Raw genomic sequence first — 25,729 nt, forward strand, 5'->3', positions numbered from 1 at the left:
TTGTTCGATTACATGTTTCACCGATTGCTAGGGAACAAGGCAATAATTGATACATGTAATATTGGAAGAGTTTGAAACCTTGCTATTTATAGAGAATTAGAGGTAAAATGGGTTGATATCATGCAAAAACATTAAATTAAGATCAATTCATATCTGGCTTGCATTGATTTTAAACATTGCAATAGCTCATTTTTTTTCACCACAAAAACCGCACAAGGAAAATGAAGGATAAAAGGAATATAATATAGAATATAGGTAGCTATCAACTTATGTGCGTAAATAGTCAAGAGAAAAGCCAGACGCCTCAAAATTTGGGAAAAGTAGATTATCCAGAGCAAACTAACAACTAACTCCACGCGGCAGCAAGTGAGAAATGCGGACCCATATTAGCAGGGGCATTTTAGAACTCCAATTATAAAAGCCTAACGAAAACATCAGAAGCAGTGTATGTGAACATATTACACCAAATATATATTTTGAATATAATACGACTTAACGTCACCATCTTGTGGATGTACAGAAAAGGGAACGACAAAGCTCTGATTCAGATCTTGTGATCAAAGGATGAACCCGACCATTCTTTGTTTACACTTTATGAATTCTTCATTTTGTTCGAAATACACCGCAGTGTTGTGTTGAAGCGTGAGAAGATTACGCATACTTAAACTGCAAATGCATGATGACAGATCCAGACTGGTCAATTATTTCTAATAACTCCAATTCTGCATCGAGAAATAACACCCCTCGCATTTTAAAAGACATTCAAGGTGGGTATACTGCAATTTTATACTTCCGTATGTAGGCCTTTATATTGATAGGTGGTCAGATGGGCCTATCACTTAACTCAACAAACAAATAATTTAGTAGCCTACCTGATTATTTCTGTGTTTTGGTTCTGTGATTGCCAGAATGACAGAATATCCGTTTTAACTTCATGGTTTATAGAAGATACTGAGATATGTTCTGATGTTGTTATTACAGTATTAGGTTACTTATTATGAAATTCCTATCCATAATTATCTACCATCAGACCACATGACCATGTACAGCCATCATGCCATTAACTATCTTGAGTGGACTCGAGTCGAAATAAACTTATAACTTGCAGATTCAAATCTAATTGAACTGATTATTTACAAGAGAAGAGGAGGCATGGCCCCTAAAATGGGGCTAGTTCACTAAACGTCGTTAAGTACTTCTAGTTGGCGTGGCATAACCATTTTCGCATATGTCATTTTGTATGACGTCATGACGTATTTTTTGGATGACTTAATCATGTGGGGGTTTGGAATGACAAATCCAAAAATGCTTATTCCACGCCAACTAGATTTACTAACGGTGTTTAGTAGTGAAGATGCGCCCCCAAAATTTTCAACATTTTTGAAATGCAATTTTGCTGCATTTGGAGTGAGACATGATTTGTTACGCTTTTTCTAATATATGTTTACTCTAATATTAACTGAAAACTTTCTTTTCCTGGCTTGCTATCAATAACCTTTCACCAAATAAATTACCCAAGATAGATGAGAATGTGCACTTGTATACCTTGGATACTTGGACAGCGAAGTAAGTCTGTAGAGAGATTTTTCAAGATATTGGCAGAAATCAGTGACGCTTTTATCCATCCTTGTTTGGAGAACAATGTATATAGAAAAAAAAAACTTGGCCCTGCTAAAATTTTGGTCTGGTTATGCTCTTGCTACAATATTCTCTGTATTTCAGATATCACAAGCAAACTGTTTGATGAATTTGTGAATTCTGGTGACCCAATTACTGATGACAATCATGTTCTGCATAGATTATGTGTAAAACTTGAATATCTTTTACAAACATGTATGAAGGAAAAAACTCTTCTTGGGGGAAACAAGCATTATTGGCATTGGATGTACGATAGTTTAAAAAGAACAAAAGGACTTGCTGATGGACTCAAATATGTTAGAGCCAACAAAGAGGTATATTTCCCATTAATTAATGTGCCCTGTATGTTCATTTTTTTTTATGTATGACATTTTATTTATAATGTTTAAAATATTTAAAATTGAAATTATCTAAGAAAAGCAACAAAAAAGCTGACAATAGTATCGATGTATTTCAGCAACGATTTTGATTGAACGATAAAATTCACTGAATGTATCTGTGGATCATTCACGAGAAGCATAATAAATTTTTTTTTTGGAAGTTTGTGTTTTGCATGAACATGTTTATATCATAGCTTACTGTGAATTTTTTATAGTATAACTTTTGATTTGATGTAATATTGTATAATTTTGAATGAGACACACTTAAAAGTCTGTTCACTTCTCTAAGATCCAGTCTAAATTGTGAAGCAATTTGTATTTTTCCAAATATCGGAAACTATGATGTGCATATCCCAAGATATCAGTTAGATAATTATCCAGATTTCTTCACACGGCCATTATTTAATATAACGTAATCATGGGCTGATCATCAATGATTTATACTTACTTTTTACATGTGTTTTGATTAATTTTATTTTGACAAGTTAGATTGTTGATTTAGTTATTCCCACCAAGCTAAAATATGATTTATTAGCTTTAACAAAGCTGTTCATTGGATTGTATGTAGGATCACAAAAAGTCAGTCTCTATAGTCTTTTTTGAAGTTGTAAACACTTAATAGAAATGTGTTGATGATAACATAGTGTTAATGTGTTTTGAACAACAACATTGTTTATTATTAATAAGCATTTAATAATCTTAGATTTATTCTTGTGTGAAATTATTGTATGAAATTACTCATCAATGCTTAAATCCTTCATTTTCTTCATTTCAGGTGAGGTCGTCACAAGGTCGAGGAAGAGCTCTCATTCGATATTGGCTCGTACATCAAACACTTGCTGATAGTTTCCAGAATTGTTTGATGAACCAATCAACATGTATTCAATATTTAAAATCAATGTGTATTTTATCTCGTCCAAGTTACATAACATTGTTCCTGAATGCTCTTTATGAGATTAATGCTGTCAATTTCGACTTAGTTTCTAAAGGGTATGACTTGGATTCAGCGTGGCCTACATTTGCAAGGTATTGATTTTTATTTATCAAGGACCTTGTTTGACTCTAACATGGGGGAGATTTCAAATAATTGACCTAGTCAGTAGTCAGATTAATTTTTATTTGTGAAATTAAGATGAGGTTCAAGAGCAAATTACTACTGCCCCTTTCCTGGATGGCTTTTCCAATTCATTTTATATAGAGGAGAGAAGACCATTCAGATGGCTATTGAGATCATGTTACATCTAATAAGATCCAAACAATTCTGAATGTCTCAACCATACTCAAATTTAGAGTTAACTTTGATTACATTTTGTCATATAGCTCAACATGAATATTCAATTCATTTTTTTCAAGTTTCAAGTAAACATGCCTGCACTGTATTCAACCTGTCGTAATGTTAGGACATGGATGCCTGAATCGAATACATAAATAAATTGACTGCAAGTGTATCAAGTTATAATAATATCTGTGCATTAGCGTGTTTAGATCATTCAAGATATAATAGATAAAGATCCTTTTCAACCTATTTTCTACATTTCACAACTTTTCAGTAAAAGATATCCTGTTACTGCTGATCAATGGAGAGCCCCTGCTGATAGAACGTCAAGTTTGGGGAGTTTAACTAGTTATGTGTCTCACATGACATCAGCATCTCTGATGATGGAAAACCCACAAATAAGAGGAATACAAAGTGGAAGCAGTGTATTGGATGGTATATACTTACATTTTTTCAAATTTAATCTTGAATTACTTGATATATCACCTGACATAATGCCGGATTGTTGTTAATATCGTTTATTAACCTTCTAAATTATTCCTAGATTCTATTTTTTTTCATCATATAAGCCTTGATAAAAAAGTTGCAAATAATACTTTTCTTTTTGAACAAGTAGGGAGCAGTGGACCACCAAGTGTTGACCCTCGTGTTGAAGAACTCGTACTTGAACTGAATGAATCCGACCAAAAAATACAGGAACAACAGGTATGATTGTCATTTAAGTTATAACGAAATTAAATAAATCTAGAAAATTTTTAATGCTATGATTTCTCAAACAGGAGGCATTGAAAAGGCTGGAAAACGAAGCAAATTCTGTGGCAAAATCTGCCGGAGAAAAACAAGACATTTTAGCTAGAGTTATATCGGATTTAGAATCAAGAAATCAAAGTATGGAAGAAGCAATGAGTCAAATGACAACTGAATTTCAGGTACCGGTATTTTGCAATTTTTTTTAAAAGTACCAAATTCACACCCTCACTGAATCTATGAATAAGCAAGCCAGTCTGTTCCGTACTAATCAAGTCTCAATCCTCAAATCTCTAACCAACAGAAAGAACATGAATAAATTGTCTTACCGTATTTTCTGGACTATACGCCTATCACGCAGATAAGCCGACTCCCTAATAACAGCTTCGAAATGAATTTATAAAAATTTTCGCATATACGCCGTTTCCACAAATCGTGACACGGCGCATGCATCTATTACAGTCAATGATGTTCAATTCAAATTTAATATTGGAATATCGCGATTGGCTACCTTCTTGTATATGGTACACACATTCTAGCGCCGCTGTCCACATTTTGATTAAAACAATTTTCGATTATTATATTCTTTGTTTTATGGTAATGGAAGACAGCACTTTTTGCGGCACAACCAAATTACTGCCAACATGAAAGGAATTAAATCAGCGCCGACTTGAAGTACCAAACTATAACATTTTTGATTGAAAATATTTTACAATCATTATTTTATATTAAGGTAGTCCAGATATCCTGAGCGGACACGGCGATAAATTTGGTTATTTTTCGCAAGTCTTCTTAAACATGATTTGTGTGATATGGGCTGATATATTTTATAATGTATGCCAAAGTGTCTGCCGATTATTTAATTGACTTTGTATACCAGCTGTTATTTGTCTTAATCCTAAAAACAAAAACGTGGCCGGTGCAATGAAGCACTCCCTGCCCGATAACGGCACTTCAGAAAGAAAACAGCTACCACGAAATAAAGTGATTGATAGATGACCTTTCCGTTTTGCTGATTCAGGAAAAATCGGAAAACACAGCTGTTGCCTAACCCATGGACGTATCATATTCATATGTTATTTCAACCTTTCAGTTACAGTAAATGGTTGTTCAAAATGATTGAAATTACAGTTTTATTTTTAAGAATTAATGCTGTGAGTATTATTCTACCTGTAACTTCTATCTGATTCTTACTTGTGCACAAATGATAACATTTTGACCACGAGACGACTGGTAGATAGATCAATGCTGTTGCTCTTTTGCAAAAGATACAATTAAATTTAATCAAATACAACGGTCACGTTTATGATCAGACAATCACACCTAGACAAGCCATCGCGTGTGTGTGTGTGGTGTGTGCGTGCACGCTCTTTATCGTGAGAATTAAGCATGGTTTGTAGCTGTTGCAATTACCGGCAAGTCAGCATTATATCATTTCGTTGCGTGATCAAAGTCTCGATGCGCGAAGGAGCCGATTTTTTGGTGCCATCTGAGTTATGCGCACATAAGACGGTCCCTTAGTTGGGCAACTTTTTTTTTTGAGTTTTAAAGTCGGCGTATTTGCGAATAAATACGTTTCTTCTCTCCCAAGGAGTTGTAGCTTATGAATTATTCGCATGAATCAAAATGCAGATATGAGGCTATGAAATTTGGGGGATTCGTATTATTCTTATTTTCAGTTTCACATATATTATGCTGCTATACATTATCTTATAATATCCCGGCTTGTGTATATATATGTATTCCAAACTATGAAAAATATAACTTTGTGTGAATGTTATGTGTATTTGGAGACCTATTTAAATTTGGGAGCATTTTTTTTCTTTCTTAGCATTTAATTTAAAACATGACTTTGCTTGTCGTTAAAATGAATTTAATCTTCTTGCTCAGGACTGATAAAAAATTTTGAAATATAGTTATATTAAATTGTGGAAATTATGATAAAAATGTTCTTAGTCAATCAATCATTTCGCCTTGCCTCACCTATAATTTACATTCTTATTTAAATTTTGTATAGATTCGGGAACAGGAATGGGAATCCAAGTACAGAGAGCTTGAAAATATAAGCAAGGAAACAGATGAGAAAAATTCCGCTTTAAAAAGTCGAATTTCTGTGTTAGAAGAAGATAAAAGAAACTTGGAAGACACTGTTTCAGTTCGAATGTCGCTAATTACTAGCGGTTTTTCAGGAACGAGTGTAACTTCAATTTCTCCTTCGACATCGACAGAGAACCTTGAACACGACTTAGAACTACAAGAAAAACTTTTAGAACTACAAAAAGAGCGACAATCTCTGGAAGGAAAAGTATCGACATTACAAACCGAACTTAAAACAGTTTTAGAAAGTATGGAAAATGAAAAACGGCTAATGGAGTCATCGTTGAGTGCAGATTTCGAAAATCGAGAAAAAGAATTGCAAAAGAAATATACTTTATCTACTGATGCTATAGTTCAACAGTTATTGAATGTATTGCCAATGGAAATGTTGCAAACGACAGATGAGATTCAAACACCCAATCAGCAGGTGAGCTCATCGTTGTAAAGCCGATACCAGAGTCTAGTTTATTATCGATGACAATGTGGTTTCACCCAGTTATTTGTATCTGTCCCTCTTGTATTAAAGGTTGCACACCCCTGGGTTAAAGACTTATCTGTATTGGCGATTGGTGTTGAAGATTACCTATCTCGGGTGCAAATTCCATTCCTACAAAGGGTGTTATTGAGTAGTTAAATTACCGACAGGAGAGATTCCAGTAATTCAAAATTCTTCAAAATAATAGGAGCTTCCCATGTCTCGATAGTTATCAGTGACTGCTTTTTAAGGTTTTCTTCAGAGCGAAAGGCTTGGACAGCCATTGTGATATGTGACTTATTCAGTATATTCTAAATTATGCCGTGTTTCATTAATAAAAAACATTAACAATAAAAGTCTGTTTTGGAAATGAATAAAAATTGCAGAAAATTAAGTTGAAAAAAAATTATTAAGGTTTTTGGGCCCGAATGCTCAAAAATTATTTTGAAATCCAGAATTTGAATATTATCAATTGTTATCATCAAGGTAAATGTAAAATGTAACCAATTGATTTTGTTCTTAGATGAATCATATTTTAACAAAGATCACAGAGCTCGTGAATGAATTTTCAAATCTACGACATGAATCTAAGCTTCTTCAGAACGAAAGTTTACTTCAGAAATTTCATGGGGAGGAACAAGAAACACAGTCAAGTCAATACATTGGTAACTTATTGAAATGCTCTTTGGAAATATTTTTCAAACTTTTTATAATTTAAGTTGGAACTTTTGCTGCTCTCAGCTTTACCAAACACAGAAAAATTACAGAAAATCTATAGATTTTTCATTATTCTCCCATTTTTATATGACTTTTTGATTGATCCAAACACTGCCTTTCACGAGCGGTCACTGATATGCAAGGAGCTAGTTTCAGAAAAACTGAAATTTTTCCGCAATGCCGCAACTACTAAGATATACCATTGCAGTAAAGCATATCCTTGAAACTACAAATGATCTTTATTCATAAATTGATTCTCCTCATATGATTGTTATTTTTAAGTCTTAGTTTAAAAATTTAGAGAAATGTAACATGATGCAAGAGGAAAGAGATGATGCATTGACTGAAGTTAAATCTTTGAGTGAAAAATTGGTTGAAGCTTACAAGGAACAACAAAATTTAAAGGTAGATTTTATTGTGATTCTAAATCTGATTTATTCTGAAAATAATTGCTTTTTTGGTAGTTTCGCTCATTTTTCTGGATATTAGATTGAATTGCTACATATTTTTTAAAAATATCAAAAAAATCTCATTCTTTGTGAAAGAATCGTGCATGTTGCTTTGGAGTTAATAGAATAAATGAAAAATTGACACTGTTATACATTTCTCTCATGATTTGGAAAAAAGGAGTTGTAAAAATTGTATAACATGCAATAACATCCAAGATTTTTATACACAACTGTAGCCTGGGCATTCTGTCTGAATATGGGTGGATTGAAATTATCTTGTTGTTATTCACTGTTTATGAAAATTGATGTATTTGCACCTCTTTGTTAATGAAGAGCAGTGGTTCTCCATGTTTTCTTGATCTCCTCACTACGCATAAAAAATCTGTTCACATTGTTCCTTTAATTTTTAAACGATTTTTAGCAAATGATACCTGAAATTTATGCTCTGGCTTTTGCACAGTTTGAGAATTGGTCAAACTATGACCATAGATATGTATTACAAGACTAAATAACCAAACAATATTAGTAGAACTACACAGAATATAAAGTGAAATTTTTCTGTATTCTGCCCTCCTTCCGAGTTGTAAAATGTTGATGAAGATAAAGAAAAATTGACAAATAGAAGATAATTCTTAAGTTCAAATTCTTCAGAAGGTCCAGAAGGCTTGTTTTCGATATGCTCTGTTGTTATGTTGTCAATAGGAATTTGGAGCAAAGTTTTACGGAATGTGTATCATTATGTTTTCATATATAAATTTCAAACGTTTATTTCAGTTAAAATTGGAATCAGCAATAAGCAATCATCAGCGGGATATTCTGCAGTTGAAAGATTCAAATTTTCATCTACAAGAAAATATTGACAAAGAAAGCATGACTCGTGAAAAGTTAGCAGAAGATTTGAAACTACTCCAACAAAAAAATGACAATGCAGAAATCGATTTGAAAAATTACACGCAGAGATGCAAGGACCTACAGGAACAACTAATGGAAAGGTATGAAGAATAGCGTACGTTTTTATATTTACATTATCATTTTGCGTTAATTTACTGCTTACTAAGTTTTTACCTATCTTAATTAAACTTTAATTAATAGTTGCAATTACGGAGACTTTGAAATTTTAATTTTCAATTGAAAGTTTGCTGTTTTTTTAATTGATTATTTGGATATCTCAATATCCGAATTGGTCTATGTACTAAAATTCCACTCCTCAATTTTTTTTTTTTTCCAATCATTATTTAATCTCAATTTTAATATGGATCATTTTTATTTCCACACATGCATTTGGTTAAAAAAGAATGGATTTTTTGTCACATATGACATTTTACTTTTTTCAAATTTTTTGAATTTTTTTTATATTCAATGTAATTCATCTAAACTAAACTAAGTAATATAACATGGAATTGATTCTCGCTCATTACCGTAGCTGTTTCCCTGACACCATTGGCATTCCAGAGCTCGCATGTGACATTGAACAGAGTTGTGTTTCGATGACTCCTGAGCAAGTGTTTTTGACCTTGCTTTGAGTATATTTTATGGAAAATGTATTTCTAACACTCATTTATGGATTAGACACTAAATATTGTATTTATATTCTGTAGTATTTTTTTGTTATGGAACAATTGTTGAATTGATACAAACGTACTCTATCTTGTTTTGTTTTTTAAATTTCAAGTTTTTGCTCACTTGCCGTTTTCTTCTCCTTTCACCTCATTGCCCTTATTCTTGCTTTTTTTTTTGCCGAAATTGTGTATGTTTTTCATCAATTAACTGTGCTTTTTAATTCTGATTTCTGAATAAATCTTGTCATTTTAAAACAGTAAATATTAATTATTGCAAAGCGATTATTTTTTATTTTTAATTCATCATTATTATTATTTTATTTATCCATTTTCTCATTGCTAATCTCAAATTCAGCTGTAATTGTCGAAGTTACCTTATAATTTTTATTATTTTACATTTGTAATAAAGAATAATGGTACGTTTTTTAAATAGTCTCCAATTTAATTATGTTTTCGGTATGTTTCCATAAATAGAAGATATTCCTTAGAGTAAGGGTATAAGAATCATGTTGTTTTCGCAAAATTTATGTGCTTTCTTTGAAGTCAATTCAATCAATTCTTGGATTTTTAAATCCACATTGAAGAGTAATTAACTATGTTTGAATCTAGGTTTTGTTATGATTTTGAAAATAAACATTTGATATTACTGAATCACCCAATAAATTTAAATCTCAGATATTTAAATTACTCAAAATTGTTTAGTTTATCATATTTTTGGCTTTTGCTAGTTCCAGATGATTTTGCTTCCTTTTTTTGGTCTTTTTTTCATATTGTTCAGTGTTTATGCTGCGTGATTGCCTTGAGTACAGCGTGTTTATATCATAATTATGAATACGTCTGTTTTATCTTTATTTCGTTATTTATGTGATGTTCCATTTAAAATATCTCTGAATTTGTTAGCAACCGGTTAACTGTAATCACTAATCTTTAATTTATATTAGATCATACTGAAATATACAAACGATACTTATGGAATGCAAAAATGAACTTAATTATGTTTTTTTTCTGGGTAAAGGGTAAAGGGCGACCCGCAAAAATTAATTTTTTAATAGTTTATTATTTATTCAGAATCAGTTCGGCATTGCCTACCTGTGATGCCTACAATGTTAAATTTAACACTTTAAAGTGCCAGGCCATGGCCACACACAGGATATAACAAATACTATTATAATTGTCTACACTACAGTTTTTCTATATTATTAGTTTATTTGGTATAAATATTTTTCTCATAAAGATGATTTGAAGGGATTTTTAAGCCTTATGTGAAATGGTTTCATTGATACCTACCTAGCATTTTTATCATATATTTTATCAGAATTTTTTACAACCATTTCATCTGAAATCTATTTACTGGTAGTTTTAATGTGGCTTTGAAAAAACTAACAGCTCTAGTTCAGTGTTTTTCAAACTGGGCCTGTGTGCCCTCAAGGGGCCACAAAGGGGTTCTCTTAGCATCACGAACATATGCCTTTACTTGGTAACATTCACGAGGTATCATTAAGTTAAAGTAAATTGAATGTGAATTGTATAAATATTTGACTGTAAAACAAATACTCAAAAACTCATAACCGACATGAAATAGTAACCGGACGAGAGGCCGTGGTTTGGCATATGGGTAAGCCGTCTTATTGACTTTCCTCTCCCCCGGGATAAATATGTATATCCTATCCTAATGTACTGTACTTAATTCGTTGTTTTTCTTTGTTTGCTTTTTATTATTTAACATGACAAACAAAATAACTTTTTGAAACTCCTCAAAAGCAAAATTGGGGGCCAACAAGTGTGAGAGGAGCCTTGAAAAGGGCCTTGGATTATAGTTCAAGTTTAAGAAGCATTGATCTAGTCATTTAAAGTCTTTATCATTAAAAAATAATATGTTGGTTGAATAAGCTTTCAAATTTTGCATGAATAGTGATTTGTTAGACTTAATAAACAAAAATCATTTTCATTTTTATAGAAAAAAACGTTCAATTCACTGTGTGTTTTTGATTTGAAATAAATCTATGAAACTGGGAAAATTCTGTGTCTTTGTTCATTGATTTTGTGACTAATTGGGCGAAGAGAGTGATATGAATAAATAATTTATATGCTGGTTGAGAATTTCCCTGTTTCAGAGATTTATTTCAATGATCCATGAGTTACTGGTGTCAATTTAATTTTCCACATAATTGGAAATTGTTATTTATTGGCATGGAATATTCTTCAAATACTAGATTATCAGTGGGCTATGTTTGGTATTGGGGTAGGACAATTCAAATGCTATCGAATCTTTTATTCAAGTGATGTTTTAAAGGGCCAAAGGGGGGGAAGAAAAATCTAAGAATGTCAGATGGTCATGAACTGCCTGGGAACATCTTTGTTGCAAACTCCACTATGATATGAGTGTGTTATATTATGCTACTCGATGTACCTAATAAAAAGATGTTTTCTATTCCTGATAACTACCACTGAAAAGCACTATATTCAGATCAAAAAATAGTTGCTTTAGTCACAAGCGCTCAACTTTGTTCGTTTGGAATATGTTATGTTATGCCACCAACTTTTCTATACCCATTAATTTGAAAGCTATTCTTCAATCCCATTTGCTCTTTCACCCTTGGGTGTATCATATTAATCATTAGCAGATTCCTATTTTTCTACTCACTCGCATCTCTGATCACCCTGCATGGTTTCTCATCCCGAGGGGGATAGGTCGGTGTGAGAGGATTGCTGGACTCCTCGCCGATAAATAATCCTATACCCAGAATGGGCTGGAAACCGGATGAGAGGTTGTGGGTGCACCATATAATCAAAACCATTTTATCTAAAATGTGAAAATCTTATCCTACATTCTTCAGCTATTGAAGTCATGCTCAGAATGTTAATATTCTCATAAGCCCATTTTTATTTTTATTCCAGAAATGAAAAGCGCAAAATTTCTGGTAAAGAAGAGTCGACTAACATGGAAAAAATTAAGGACTTGGAAGAGAATGTGCAAAGATTAGAGAAGGAAGCAGAAGAAGAAGGGAAACTATATGATCAATGTATAAATGAAAATGAAAAGCTCTTAGAGAAGGTAATATTTATAATCACAATAAGATATACAGGATATCTTTAATTATCTTGAGACGTAATTGAAGTCATTTTTTTCATGACGAGTTTCATATTTTAAACATAACATTTGTCTTTTTTGAATCTACTCTCAATGTATTAGCTTTTAAATAGTCCTGAAATAGTCCTCCAGTTTGAGAACCATGGTGTTCTGTAATCAATGCTATCTGTTATGTACTTGGACGCCTAAGGCGTGAGTGTTATCTACCGGCGCTTAAAATTCAACAGCGTTGTGACAAAAGCGCTTCTTATTTCCTATTGTTCTCTACCACTGAAAAATCAGCTTTTACATCGGGCGGGTATTCAAGCACCGGCCCTTATTTATTTTTATGTTCTGTTCACACGGGCGGCTATTCAAGCGGGCCCCCTAATCAAGATCGGGTGGTAAAACGAGCATATACGGTAGTCAAAAAAGGGAGGCAGTTTTGTATAACATACCTTTTAATTAATTTCAGATCTACAGATCAAGTTGGAGTATTCATAAAATAAACACATTGGATGTAAAAGTCCTAGTTTTAAAACTAATTTTTATTTGTTCAATAAACATGAATTGTTTTTCTCCGGCCAGGAAAGAAAGTTTGAAGATACAATTGATGCATTACAAAAGGAACTCAATGAAATGAAAACATTATTGCAAGCCCTGGAACAGGACAAGGTATATTAATAAGATTATGTTTTGTGAAAGAAACACGATGACCTAACACCTATGATCGTTTTTGTTGGTTGAAAATTTCTTGGTGAATTTTTTTAGAATTCTCTTGAAGTGGAACTAACTAATGAGAAAAGCAAGGTTTTGGAACGTTTACAAGAATTCATGAATGTTTCATCTGCAATTAACTCCGCAACAGAAGCAGTTGGTAATACAGAAAAACAGTTTCAAATATTGACAGGTGAGTTGTGCTTTATTTACAACTAAAGTGAAAGAAATCGAAAGTATGTTTGTATCAAAAATTACCGAAATATGTTTCTCAGCATAATGTGATATGCACAAAGTAAATTTATTACGAACCCAAGAGTATTGATAGCTAGAGTTTATCTGGAGTCACCCTTTTCAAAGACTCTAAGTGGTCAAGTCATCTGAACAAAATGACTCGACTTGAACTCAAGACTCAACCAACTACCAGAAAAACTTGACTTAAGTTTAGGCAAGTTGTTGAAATAGCGAGAAAAATTGCAGGGAAATATGAATTACCGTGTTGATAAATGTTTATGGGAAATAATCAAATAATCATTGGCTTTTCATAGAAATAATAAAATAAAAAATGTTGATGCCGAGGTAAATATTGTCACGACATTGACATGATCACATATACATGATACATGATTAGTTAGACGCAAGGTGGTATTAGTGTTGATATGACACAATTTTATATTCATTTCATTTTTGTCTCTGAAATCAAGGAATTGGGCTAGATTTGTGACTCGAAATAGCTTTCAAACTTTCAAATTGCCTGAGACGCTGACTTGACTATTACTCTGGATTTAGGAACTTGTACCCAAAATTGGTTAATTTAGAGCGTAGCTTATTTTGGTTCATTAGTCAATATGAAATTTGGTATAAAGCGAACTAAAAGAAGTTTTAGAATATCAAATGATAATAGAACTTCGAATACTGCTCAAAATAGTATTAAAAGCTTAAATAATTTTCAAGATATCAACCACATTTGCCCACTTTAATTCAAATTCCTCTACTTATTAATCTTCTTTTTTATTATCTTTTCTTATTTGTTGTAGAAAATCTCGACAAAAAAGAGATGGAAGATGCCAGTTTTCAAATGAATGTTATAAGATCGTGCATTGAATCGGAACGAATCCAAGCTAAGAAAGAATATGATGAATTAAATGGTGAAAACGAGAGTAGAAAAAGAATGATTATATCGTTCGAGAAGAAATTGGAAAATCTAGAGGTGAAATCTTCTTTTTGTCTTTGTGAAGAGTACCACTCAATAAATCATTGTAAATACTTTTCAGTATCAGGACACCGATTGCCAAAAATTTCGAAGATTTTACAACTTTTCCATTTTTAAACATGTTTGTTGGTTTTACTCCATGATTACAATTTTGTTAATAAAATTGAATAATTAAATACATAATTCTTTGTTAGAACGAAAATGCCGAACTTGTGCAAAACAAAGAAAATGTGAAGGAATTGCAGGGAAGGTTGCTGAAAGCTGAAGAGGAAAAAAAAGAATCTTCAACATCTTACCGAGCCATTGAACAAGAATTTATAAAAATGGCTGAAAAGTTGGAAGCAGAAAGAGAAGATGCAATTAAGGTAAATAGTATTTTTGAGATTTTTAATCAAATACCGGTAATCTCCAATTGTAAGATTGATATTATCTGGGTAAACCAGACTTGTTAAATAAACCAATTTTTTAAATATTAAGCTATATTAATCTATGATTTACATTTTAGTTGAAAGATGAAATATCTCAAGGATTGAAAAGAGAAGATAATTTAAAAATTGAAATGGAAGAGATGCAATCTGTGTCAAGTGAATTGAAAGCTAAACTTATTCAGCTATTACAGTAAGTATACGCAGCTGAGTGTTAGAATTTTAGAGATCTTGAGTTAAAATTCTATATCTACAATATCGCACAGGTTGTGTAATAAAATTCTTGGAAGATTTATTATTTATAGTAGTTGCGTCTGCTTGTGTGACCCCTCATTCGGAGTAAAGATACAGAGCAAATCATTAAAATTTTAAGTAATAGAATATTTCTCTGTCTCTGCACCCAAAAAACAATAGCCTTTAAAACTTTTTGGGTCAAAAACCTATCGACAGTGACTTTTGAACATTATTCCACGTATGTAATATAGTAATTTTCTATTTTGACACACTCCTTATAGCAGTGGTTTCAAATTGATTCTAATTCGATTATGTTGGCATACTTTTGCCTTTTTGCAAAAATTTATTGTTCATTCTCCATAGTATAATCATCACAGAACATTCAGATTACAGTCAAACCTATTCTACTTATAACTTATTTTTGGAATGGTGAAGGAGGGGGGGGGGGGCATGCATGTTAAAAGCCCATGGAATGGGAGCCACGAGTCCTAAATGTTTGGGTACCACAGCCTCGGAGGATTTTCATATTTATCATGGGTAGAGGAAAGGCAATAAGACGATCATATGACAAACTATGGCTTCTCGTGTGGTTACCAGTCCATGTCGGGTATAGAAGTAGGTAACTAGTTATTCGTTTCAGTTACATGGACTTGAAATAAAAATCATCATTTAAATGCTATTCATAGGGAAAAAGACGCTCTTTGGAAGGAATGTGACGAGCTGAGATATCTTCAAAAACTACAAGAAGAAGGCGAAGGTGTTGAAGGAAAATGGATGGAAGATCAGGAAGCAAGATATTGTTTATATTGTGGAACTCAATTTAATTTTATAATAAGGAAACATCACTGCAGGTGAGAAACATGAAGTGTTGTTGTGTGTCACATAGGTATTAGGGATATATTATGTTAGATTACCACGTTGGTATTACAGGTTGAATATTTGAAGTTTAAACCCTATGTTGGCTATTCTAACTAGAGTGTAAAAATATTAGGGGCAAATAGGGAACTAAAAATATTGCACTTCGAAAATTGTCAATTCTTTGGTTTTTATCTGCTTGCCTAAACCTTGTGTTTCATGCCTGCCTATCAAGCAATGCATTTATTGCGCAAGACTATTAGCATTGTGTCTCATCTGCTTGTCTAACGAGCATTGTGTTTCCAAACACCGGACACCGCTGTTTCAATACGGCCCGCCGAATTTAAGTGAAATAGTTTAACTCTTTGTTTTTTCTATTTGCGTTCTAGATGCCGCCAATTGTTACGTCAATATCACAGTTTTATCATGTATATATTTGTAACAATTCAATGGTTCTGGTGTCTTAATTATCCTTACCGGTATTGGTATCGGCTCCTCGCGAGAGCTCTCCTGGCTTGCGAATATCCTCTTGCTCCTAATTTTGGCCCTCGATCAATCAACTTCAGGAACCACTGCTTCTGAGCATTATCTGCTTGTCTATGGCCTTGTGTGGTTTAGTTTAATGGTCTTTAATTTACTGACCTAAAGCCTTTTACTTTAATTGTTTGTCCTAGATGAGTATAGCAAGGTGTGAAAACACCCCATAGGGAGGCTGAAGTCAATTCAGCCATATATGAAAAACATAGTTTGGACGTTTTATATTTTCAGGTTATGTGGAAAAATCTTCTGTAATGATTGTTCAAAGCAATGGATAATAACGAAAAAAGATGGAAAGCACGAACGATGTTGTTTATCTTGTCTTGAACTACATAAAAAAAGAAATGGTAGGTGTTAGCGAACGCAAATTATTAGCGTACTAGAACTTAGCCAAAATCTTAAACTTTCGTGTTTCAGCAGTGTTAGATCTGCCGCTCCATGGCATCAAGAAACTAATTAATAATATTACATGTTTTCTTTTCTTATCGGGTTTGTACATGCAAATCTTACACAAGGCAATCATTATTAGCTTAGTGACTACTGGCTATATCCCATTTTCTATCAGATATTTTCCTAGTTTATATACAGATAGTCATTTTTGCAATGTTGATATTGATTTAAGGCCAACCGAATGAGCATGAAACAAATTTAGTTGCTAGTTATTAACTTTGTAGGGCACTATTGATCCATGTTCAATTTTTTGTAAAACAAAAATTTTAAGTGGCTACTCGCGATTATATGTTCTTTTATTACTATTTTAGAAATTAAATCATTGACATCCAAAGTTTCGTCTCAGAATATGGAATCTTCCCCGATCAAAGGTGTTGCAACGACCATGCCAAATGACACTGAATTTGATTCCATTACTGATGAAGAATTAAATGATTCGATTGAAACCGAAACTCCACACTCATCTAATAATGACTCTATTTTCCATACACCAAATGCCAAAATGAGTTCTGAACATTCAAGGTATTGCTTCATTGCTTTTAGACCTTATTCTTGGTGACCCAAATTTAAAAAAAAAATTATAATACAATGTGAAATCTTACAACCTAAAAAAATGCCTGAATACTAAATGATATGTAGTGCTTTCCATGGTCATTTCCAAAAAATATGGTTTTAACGAATACAGAATAGTTGAAAAATATGTTTTTCAGTGAGGTTTTCCATTACGAATGGTAATTTGTATTTCATAAGTTTATTTGATGTTTGTTGTGATAGAATTGATTACAAAATACTAATAGCACATATATCAACATCTCTATAATGATACCTATGTGGGCACAAAATTTGATTTTTCTCAATTTGAAAGCCAATTCTTTATTCCAGGGATAGTATCGCAAGTTTGCCTTCAGATAACATCGATAGTTTGTCAGATGAATCACAGGAAGCTGTTGTAGCTGCTGGAGATTTTCTAAAAGTTCCTATTCATGTGAAAACACCTGGTACTACCTTGTTGTGGAAATTTTCATCCGATCGAAGCATTGATTTTCAGTTATCTTACGCTTCTTCAGAGGTGGGTCTGAAATTTTTCTAATAATCCAGAAGAGAAGAAGTTAACTAGATAGCGATCGGAGACCGTCGACTTATCGATCTTGCGGTTCGATTTCTTCGCTCTGACTCAATAGCGACACTGCGTGTCCTATCACTAATTAATTAATAACTCACTAATTATACGACATAATTCATCCAAAATCAATGGGCTTCTGGTCCGCTTTCGTGATATATCGCGAGTCGCGACCCAAAACTGGGTCGCTTGGTTTTTCAACTTTTGTTTTTTAGGAAATTTTATTGTTTATTTATATTTGGTATTGCTCAGTAGTAATTGTATATGCGAGAAGTATCACTGTGTAAAATCTTGGCATCATCTATTTGGTTTAACTTACCAACAGCAAACAAGCGCAACCTCACCACCAGTGCAATTTTCAATCAATTTCTGTTGAAATGAATGCTATGAAAAATTGACTGTTCTATATTACACATTAATTTAATGAAAGCACGATATGCCGTTTAGTACGTGAGTATATTCTTGGGTCGCAAGATTTCACAAAATTTTTTTTTTTTCGAATTTGGGTCGCTTGAAAAAAATTTGGGTGTTCTTATCGAGGCCTGTATATTTCTATTGTCTGATTGTCGACCAAAGAAACTTCAACTTTTATGTAATTGATTAGTCATTGCATGTGTTACCATTGTTAATCTGTCTCACTATAATTTCATAAACTTTGAATATTAGGAATCAGAAGAACATAATCTAATACCAAGATGTCGATGTGATTCTCATTCTGAACCTGTTCAAGGGAAAATGGTTTCGAAACAATCCGGAATCTACACTTTTGAATTTGACAACAGGTTTTCAAGGTTAGGGACTTACATTTAATTATACATATTTGTTATCTCTTCATTCTATGTAAAAGGCTTTTTAAAAGCAGTTAGCTTGGCCGAAACTCAAAATAAAATTTTGAAAAATATGATTGCTTTTTCTTGAACAATGCTGAAAAATTGGAAGTTTTTTTATGTTAGGGCATTACAACATTACTGTAAATATGCCACATCAGAGTATTCGAAATGCTATCTAAGGTAAGTAAATCTATTTCAAAATGAGATATTTAGCGTCTTCTTACCCCTGACCTATAGAGGACTTACTTAACAATATGGGTAGACACTGTTTGCTGCACTCTCGTGAGCTGGTGTTTATCTGCTGTACCAAATTTAGCGAACACTGGTGATTTTTTTGGTACTTCAAAGGAAAATCAGGCCGGGATGAGAAAGAAGAGTTGACATTGCCTTTATTCTTTAGGCCTGCATGTTTTCAAACCTTGAAAAAGGCATAAATTCGCATTACTATCACAAAATTGAGTTTTATTTGATGGCGGCAAGAGTGTCGTGATTTCTTTCCCTGATAATTTGGCAACGCACGAATAAATAGTTTGGGAACCGCTGAGTTATGGAAATACTACATTTATAATTTCATTACCATGAATAATGTTAGTTTTCAAACTCTCTATTTTTCGTAGATTCAATTCAAAGTCTGTTAATTATTCACTACAACTTAAAGAACCTAGTCAACAATGAAATCCAAGATGAGAAATCGCAATTCGATGGAAACCAGCTTGAAATTGTGTTGTTGAGTTAAACTCATAATCTAAAATATTTAAATATATTCAATTTTGTATTAATTTTGATTTTGCTTTTTGATAGTGTGAAATTTTTTTTTATATAGTACTATTTTTATTAATGGTACATTCATATGCCCACATTTGACTATTCTATTTGTCTCAATTTTTCTCCTACTAAAATTGTTCCATGTTGCAACTATCAACTATAGCTTATTTAGGCACCATATTAATCCTGCTGCATTAGAGATTAAATAATTCGAATTCGATGTTTATTGTTATTAGAACTGTTCAACGAACCTTCTGAAATATTGAATCGATGATTATCTAACACAGGGGTCACCAAACTTTTTTGACCGCGGGCCGGGTATGACTCAAATTGTGTTGAAACGGGCCGGATGAATATTTTTGTCAATGCAATACAATAAATTCACAAATGTTGGGAATATCGCAGAATATAGATCGAGAACATCCTAGGAAAAAAATTGACAATATGTCTATATCTAGACAACTATCCTGAGTTTAGCTGTTATCAAAACGTTGCTGTCATGAATTAGAAATGTTACAAAATCCGCGGCAAAAATTGTACGCATCACGTCTGCTAAGTACCGTTACGCCGTGTTGAAATACCGCTCATAAAAACGACTGCCTGCTGTAGCTTGGAATTCTATGAAATTTTGACATAATTTAGATAAAATGAACAACTATTATCTGGTATTTGAATTTTTTCATTAGCGCATAAATTTCCCAACATTCGACGCTTTTAAAAATTACGCTCCAGTTATACGTAGTGCAAATTATTGATATTGTCTACGGACACCAATAAAATTTATATGGACGTGTGTATTTCTTGTCTAACTTGATACTTACCAATTTTTATGAAGTTCGTACAATCAGAACATCGTTAATTATTACCCACAATGAACCACTGTCAAACTATCATGCACAACTCCAGCGTTTATTTGCGACGATCTTTCGGCGGTGTCAATGACTGTTGCCAGAATAAAATCCTGAAATTATCTCAATATACCATAGATGTGACGCACATCGAAAGATTAGTGATTGATATGTGTTATTTTTCCATATTTAGTACAGTTCTTATCAAAAAAGTAAGACAATCATTATGGAAAAAATTGGCTGTCGGGCAGTACTAAAATTCCGATATCTCCGTTATTTCTTGACCGTTTATTCCAAACTTGGTATTGTTTTCTATTTTTACTCAGATCTTTCCACTGGAGCAGTTTTTATTTAAATCGGATGAACTTCCATTTTTTTGTAACATACCTACATGAATATCCGCATTAAAGCAGTACAAAAGTTAGTGTGGCTTTTGAAATTGGAGCAGTACGCGAGGGATTACAGTACTGTTAGCACAAAATGCACATTCGACGTTTATTTTAGCACGAAAAACAAACAGTTTCGTCGAAAGCAAGCGCCACGAGTGTACAAGTGTATCGCAGAAAACGTTACGTACTGGTAGCATTCAAAGTCGCAAAAACGAAGTTTTGTTTACAACCACAACTGAAAATCTGTCAGGGTGACAAAAGTGTCTGAGCGGATGCGGAAAGGCCTATTATTACGTCACTTTTCTGCATCTTGCCGATTGGCCAATGTTACGAAATAAACAAGGACGACGATGCTCGTGAAAATCTTCCTTGGAAAAAAATTTAGCCATTTTTGCGTGTTATTGCGGACCGGATAAAATGACGGCCGTAGTTTGGTGACCCCTGATCTAACATACCATTAATTATTTTATAATTTTCATATATATATATATATAAAAATACAGCTCGTTTGTTATCTTATTCTATAACGGTACGCCTTAACATTTTGTGCAATATCAATTTAGGCATTGCCATATTTTCATCTTCGATGAATTGTGGGCTTGCTATAACCTTCGATTAAAATCATGCTTGTTAAAGTCCAGAGGCTGTATTTCTGCCCGTCTTGAAGTTACGAGAAAAGCATATTTACATAACACTTTGTTTTTCACATACATGCATTTCGGTATTGATTCATCATGAAATAGAATGATTTGTTTGATTGATTGCTGTTTAAACAATTGAATGAGATGGTTCCATAATATGTATTTATGTCTTGACTAGTAGAAAGGATATTGAGTTTGTCATCAGTGCTAAAAAAGATTGTCTGTAATGGAATCTGGGCCTGGCTTCCTTGAGAATGGCTGATAAGATGGATCAAATATACCTTGAGCTTTGTCTATCGTAAATGTCGTGAAAAAAATAATCATGGGTTACAGACAGTGTTCCCTCTAAGGTGTGCGCGTGCACACAGCTTACAGAGGCTGCGCACACGCATAGATTTACTGCGCACAGACGTATTTCGATGTAATGTAACAAATGCTCGGTTGGCAGGTTGAGAAAGTTTGTTGTTGGCCCACTTATTACCCGGTTAGAACGCCAAAATTTCTTTATTGGTTTTTGCACAAATATTAGTGATTTCCAAAAAAATGCGCACACCAAAAATAATTTCTGCGCACATATACTACAAAAAATTAGAAGGAACATTGGTTACAGCTGCTGGACTCGGCTTGAAAGCAGGTATTCGTCTTATACGCCCACAAGCAAACAAATTTCGAATCCAGATGGGGTTGTAGTTTGCTGCATAGTTAAACTGCTTCCTGAATAATTAATTACTTAACGTTATCTTATATTGCAATTCCGGATTCGAATACAGGCCCAACATCAGTAATACCTAATTCCATTAGGATTCTATACTCTGAACAAGGCTCTTGACAAGCTGACACTAAACACATGGATCTCTATTTTTTGGTAGATGTGGGAGCATGGAGCGAGACCAACAAACAACAGCGCTCCAGAACTATGTGTACCAATATGGAGGAAATAATTTTGTTCGTCTACTTTACATCAAGTCGTGTAAAGAGACTGAACCCCTATGGGCAGGGTGGATATTCACTTGGATAACAAAGACAGTCCCGAACTAAAATAAAGAAAATTGAGGCCTAATCCGGTACACATACTACGGGAGTATCCAAACAAAACCTCGACTTTACCATAGGTTATCCAGCTTCGTGTCCCTTAGCCCCTGCGTCATACCCCATGACTCGCCAAGACAAAAATTAATGTCTATCAGAAAACCCCCCTTATCCTGATATCCAAAACTACACAATACCAACAGGGTATGTTAATACTTTGCCATACTATCCACAATGCGACATGAAGGAAAAATTGTAAATATTTCCTTTATATTTGGCCAAAAAGACAGTGAATTTCATTAAATGAACTAAATCAGTGCATGCAAAAATTTTGGCAGTCGAGAAGAGTAGGTGAATCCAAATTAAAATTTTTTGAACAGAGAAATATCTGTACCACTTATTATCTTCCAGACGGATCTGATATAGCATCTCTCCATATTCACTACTATTCAGCACATTACGGACAGCTGTGAATTACATTAATTCCATAATAGAATATGACAGTAGGTTGATAATGTCCGAAAATGTCATTTTTTATGATAATGGAATCTTTTATAATGCTCTTGGGTATATTCAAATGGTTGTATATCCGAATTTACTGCAAGTTTCTTCGCTTTCTTTTTGGCATGTCTCGACATCTTTTTATCTTGATTTGGTTGTGGGTGACGCTTCTGTCCATGAACTTGTGGTAAATTACTTAATATAATAACATCTTCTTCTTGTTGCTTTTGTTTTTGTACAACTTTCTTCTCTTCTGCTTGCTCTTGTTTATCACCATGAAGATTTTTCAATTTCCAAGCATATTCAAGACTCAGCATTGTTTTCAAGCTCACATCGTCAAGAGATGTTATACATTTTGTTGGTGCGTTTGGCAAATCATTTTTAGGGGGAAAATACTTTGAAAATGGATCCCAATTTGCTTCTTGCATATGACTGGTTGGATTACTAGATTGACCTGTAAGTAATGGTTGAGGACGACCGTCGTTACAGAGAAATGACGATTGTGGAGCAGTCGATACTTGCGGCGGTTTATGTTTAGTGTTTGGTGTAGAAAGATCAAAATTAGATAAGTCATGTGGGCAAGTCAATATATCATCATAAGCATCTTCATCAGGTTTTGCTGGAACGGGTACTTCAGTCGGTGTGCTGATATGTGATGCATCTGTCTTCTTACCAGAGCCTTTTGCTCTTGCTTCCAAAACTAACTGATGAATTGCATGAACATGTTGACGGACAAGAGGTGGTACTGGATTGCAACATGCAAGTACTCCTTGTGCCTCTCTGGGCATGATTTCAGCAATTTGAAAAAGCATATGATTAGGTAAAACGTAACCAGGGCTTTCATCCTCTTGTCTTGCCATCGTGTCTCTCCACTCAAAAAGCAATTTCAGAAGTTCAAGTTGCTTGTTATTAAGTTGTTTTCTGCTTTTCCGTCTCTCATATAATTTAAGATGTGATGTAGGCGTAAGTAGAAACTTCTCATATTTTCGTAGGCAAACATCACGACTTCTATATAGAGTATTGAGGAGTCTTGTGGTACCAGTACCAGAAGCTTGACCTGTGGCACCCAAGTCCAGAAGTTCATTTTTCATTATATCATACACATATAACAAATAATGAGTATCCTCTTGCGCATACTTTCTCATTTCCTCTGGTATCGGCCGGATTCTCCAATCCGCAAGTTGATATTTTTTATCTGCATGAACATCACAATACTTTTGCAACAAATAATCAAGAGAAAAATGCCCTAAACACATTTCTCTTGCGGCCTGACCAGTATCAAACATGTTAACAACATACACTCCAAAATCGCGCTGCAACCAATGCACATCAAAATCAGCACCATGAAATACTTTTACAATATTAGGATTTGTAAATACTTCATTGAATCTGTGAATTTCTGATCGTAGTTCTAATGTATCGATCAAAAAGTCTTTTGATCTCGACGATATTTGCATGAGACAGGTTATACCTTGGAAAGATCGATAGGAATGATGTTCCAGATCAACTGCAAATTCAGGGCAAGTTTTCAAGTGCTCAATAACATCGAGCAGTTCATTTAAATTCGTGATAACCTCGCATGGCTCTGATGGGAAAGGATCATATTTTTGTGGTTCGACTCTTTGAAGCTGCTTGTTTAAAAATTTCAAATTTGCAAGCTCCGTTTCATATGGGTGACCATATATATTTTGATCTTCTGCGTTATATTCTCTACCTTGTCTTACCAAATTGACAATGGCAAGTGAAACACCACCATCAGATGATTGTGAATGTAAATTTACTAAAGCTTTCGGTAACTGTTTCACAGCATTTGGTTTCTCTGTAATTTTTGGAACAAAAGGTAGATTACTGTTGTCAATTTTATCTTTGAATTTCGTTTGTGGCCTCATAATATTATGTGCATGGAATAATTTGAAAGTTTGTTGTTTGCCATATTTATTTTCTCTGTTCCATGACGAAACAATCGGCTTAGTTTTCGTAATGAAAACTAGAGGTTGCTGAATAACGACATCAGTATCTGGTTGTGAATTGTCCTTTTTCGGTGCAGTAGCTTGTTCTAATAATGTGGATATTTGTTCCAACATCATGTCATTTGCTTCAACAATACGATCGTAATGATCATCTACATCAACATTACCACTACTCGTTTGTCCATCAGTTTGTGGCAAAGTCTTTATTCCTTGATGATGTAGAAATGAGTTGATGTTTGATAAAATCCTTGAACCTTGTTTGTTATAGAATGCGCGAAAACCAGGAAAGCTGCTGTACAAGTCGAAATCATCTGAAGAGTGAGGCAAACTACTACTTGCTTTGATAGTTGTCATTAAAGCACTCAATACTTTTTTTGAATATTCATCAACATCACCCAAACTACCACTGGCAAAACCTTTATCAGAATTAGCATCCATTATTCTGTTATTCCTTTTAATGTTTGAAATACTGAAATAAAAAACGTATAATCAGTTACAGGCTCAATATATTTGAAGTATAGATCTACTGGTATCTGTGTACAGGTGTACGCTCAGACTGTGGTTGATTCAAGTCCGTACTGTGTACCCGTACCGTGACTTTCCTGACTCCTGCAATGCCTGACTGCAGGAAAATCTCATATCACAGTATCAGCATATCTGTGTCAGTCTGAACCGGTTAACGTTCCACCGTTTGATAGGATAGTGGATACAATACAGATAAAGATATGAATGTATGTTGTGGTTAACAGTAAAACCGTACCGTATGTCAGTACAGCAGTATGTAGCAAAATCAATTT

The 25,729-nt window shown here is 33.6% G+C and overlaps 2 protein-coding genes across 3 annotated transcripts; one reads left to right on the forward strand and one right to left on the reverse strand.

Annotated features, from left to right (window-relative positions):
* The first annotated feature begins 389 nt into the window (after positions 1-389).
* LOC120332400 (FYVE and coiled-coil domain-containing protein 1-like) lies at positions 390-20,000 on the forward strand. 2 transcript variants are annotated; one of them, XM_078119489.1, is made up of 22 exons: positions 390-767; positions 1,723-1,952; positions 2,794-3,044; positions 3,569-3,729; positions 3,908-3,999; positions 4,074-4,223; positions 6,059-6,565; positions 7,137-7,278; positions 7,632-7,735; positions 8,554-8,771; positions 12,237-12,393; positions 12,997-13,083; positions 13,180-13,318; positions 14,163-14,335; positions 14,533-14,703; positions 14,844-14,956; positions 15,684-15,848; positions 16,621-16,736; positions 17,151-17,361; positions 17,722-17,908; positions 18,626-18,750; positions 19,407-20,000. In XM_078119489.1, the coding sequence occupies exons 1-22, from the start codon at positions 677-679 to the stop codon at positions 19,462-19,464; spliced, it is 3,648 nt and encodes a 1,215-aa protein (XP_077975615.1). In that variant the 5' UTR covers positions 390-676; the 3' UTR covers positions 19,465-20,000. The 2 variants fall into 2 exon arrangements, with proteins under 2 accessions (XP_077975615.1, XP_077975617.1); XM_078119491.1 differs by having other exon boundaries at positions 398-767; positions 3,911-3,999.
* Positions 20,001-22,714: 2,714 nt separating this feature from the next.
* LOC120332629 (exosome complex component 10-like) lies at positions 22,715-25,425 on the reverse strand. The gene has a single exon (XM_039399921.2). The coding sequence runs from the start codon at positions 25,368-25,370 to the stop codon at positions 22,989-22,991; it is 2,382 nt and encodes a 793-aa protein (XP_039255855.2). The 5' UTR covers positions 25,371-25,425; the 3' UTR covers positions 22,715-22,988.
* Positions 25,426-25,729: the final 304 nt, after the last annotated feature.

The sequence above is a fragment of the Styela clava genome, chromosome 13 (genome assembly GCF_964204865.1).
Source record: "Styela clava chromosome 13, kaStyClav1.hap1.2, whole genome shotgun sequence".
Classification (NCBI taxonomy): Eukaryota; Metazoa; Chordata; class Ascidiacea; order Stolidobranchia; family Styelidae; genus Styela; species Styela clava.

What these genes read in the sequence shown, in the direction of transcription:
- LOC120332400 (XM_078119489.1), top strand. Translation starts at nt 677, where the DNA reads ATGATGACAGATCCAGACTGGTCAATTATTTCTAATAACTCCAATTCT. An exon ending in GCGTGGCCTACATTTGCAAG is followed by an intron (nt 3,045 to 3,568) that starts GTATTGATTTTT and finishes ACAACTTTTCAG; the next exon opens with TAAAAGATATCCTGTTACTG. An exon ending in ATAAGGAAACATCACTGCAG is followed by an intron (nt 15,849 to 16,620) that starts GTGAGAAACATG and finishes TTATATTTTCAG; the next exon opens with GTTATGTGGAAAAATCTTCT.
- LOC120332629 (XM_039399921.2), bottom strand. Translation starts at nt 25,370, where the DNA reads ATGGATGCTAATTCTGATAAAGGTTTTGCCAGTGGTAGTTTGGGTGAT.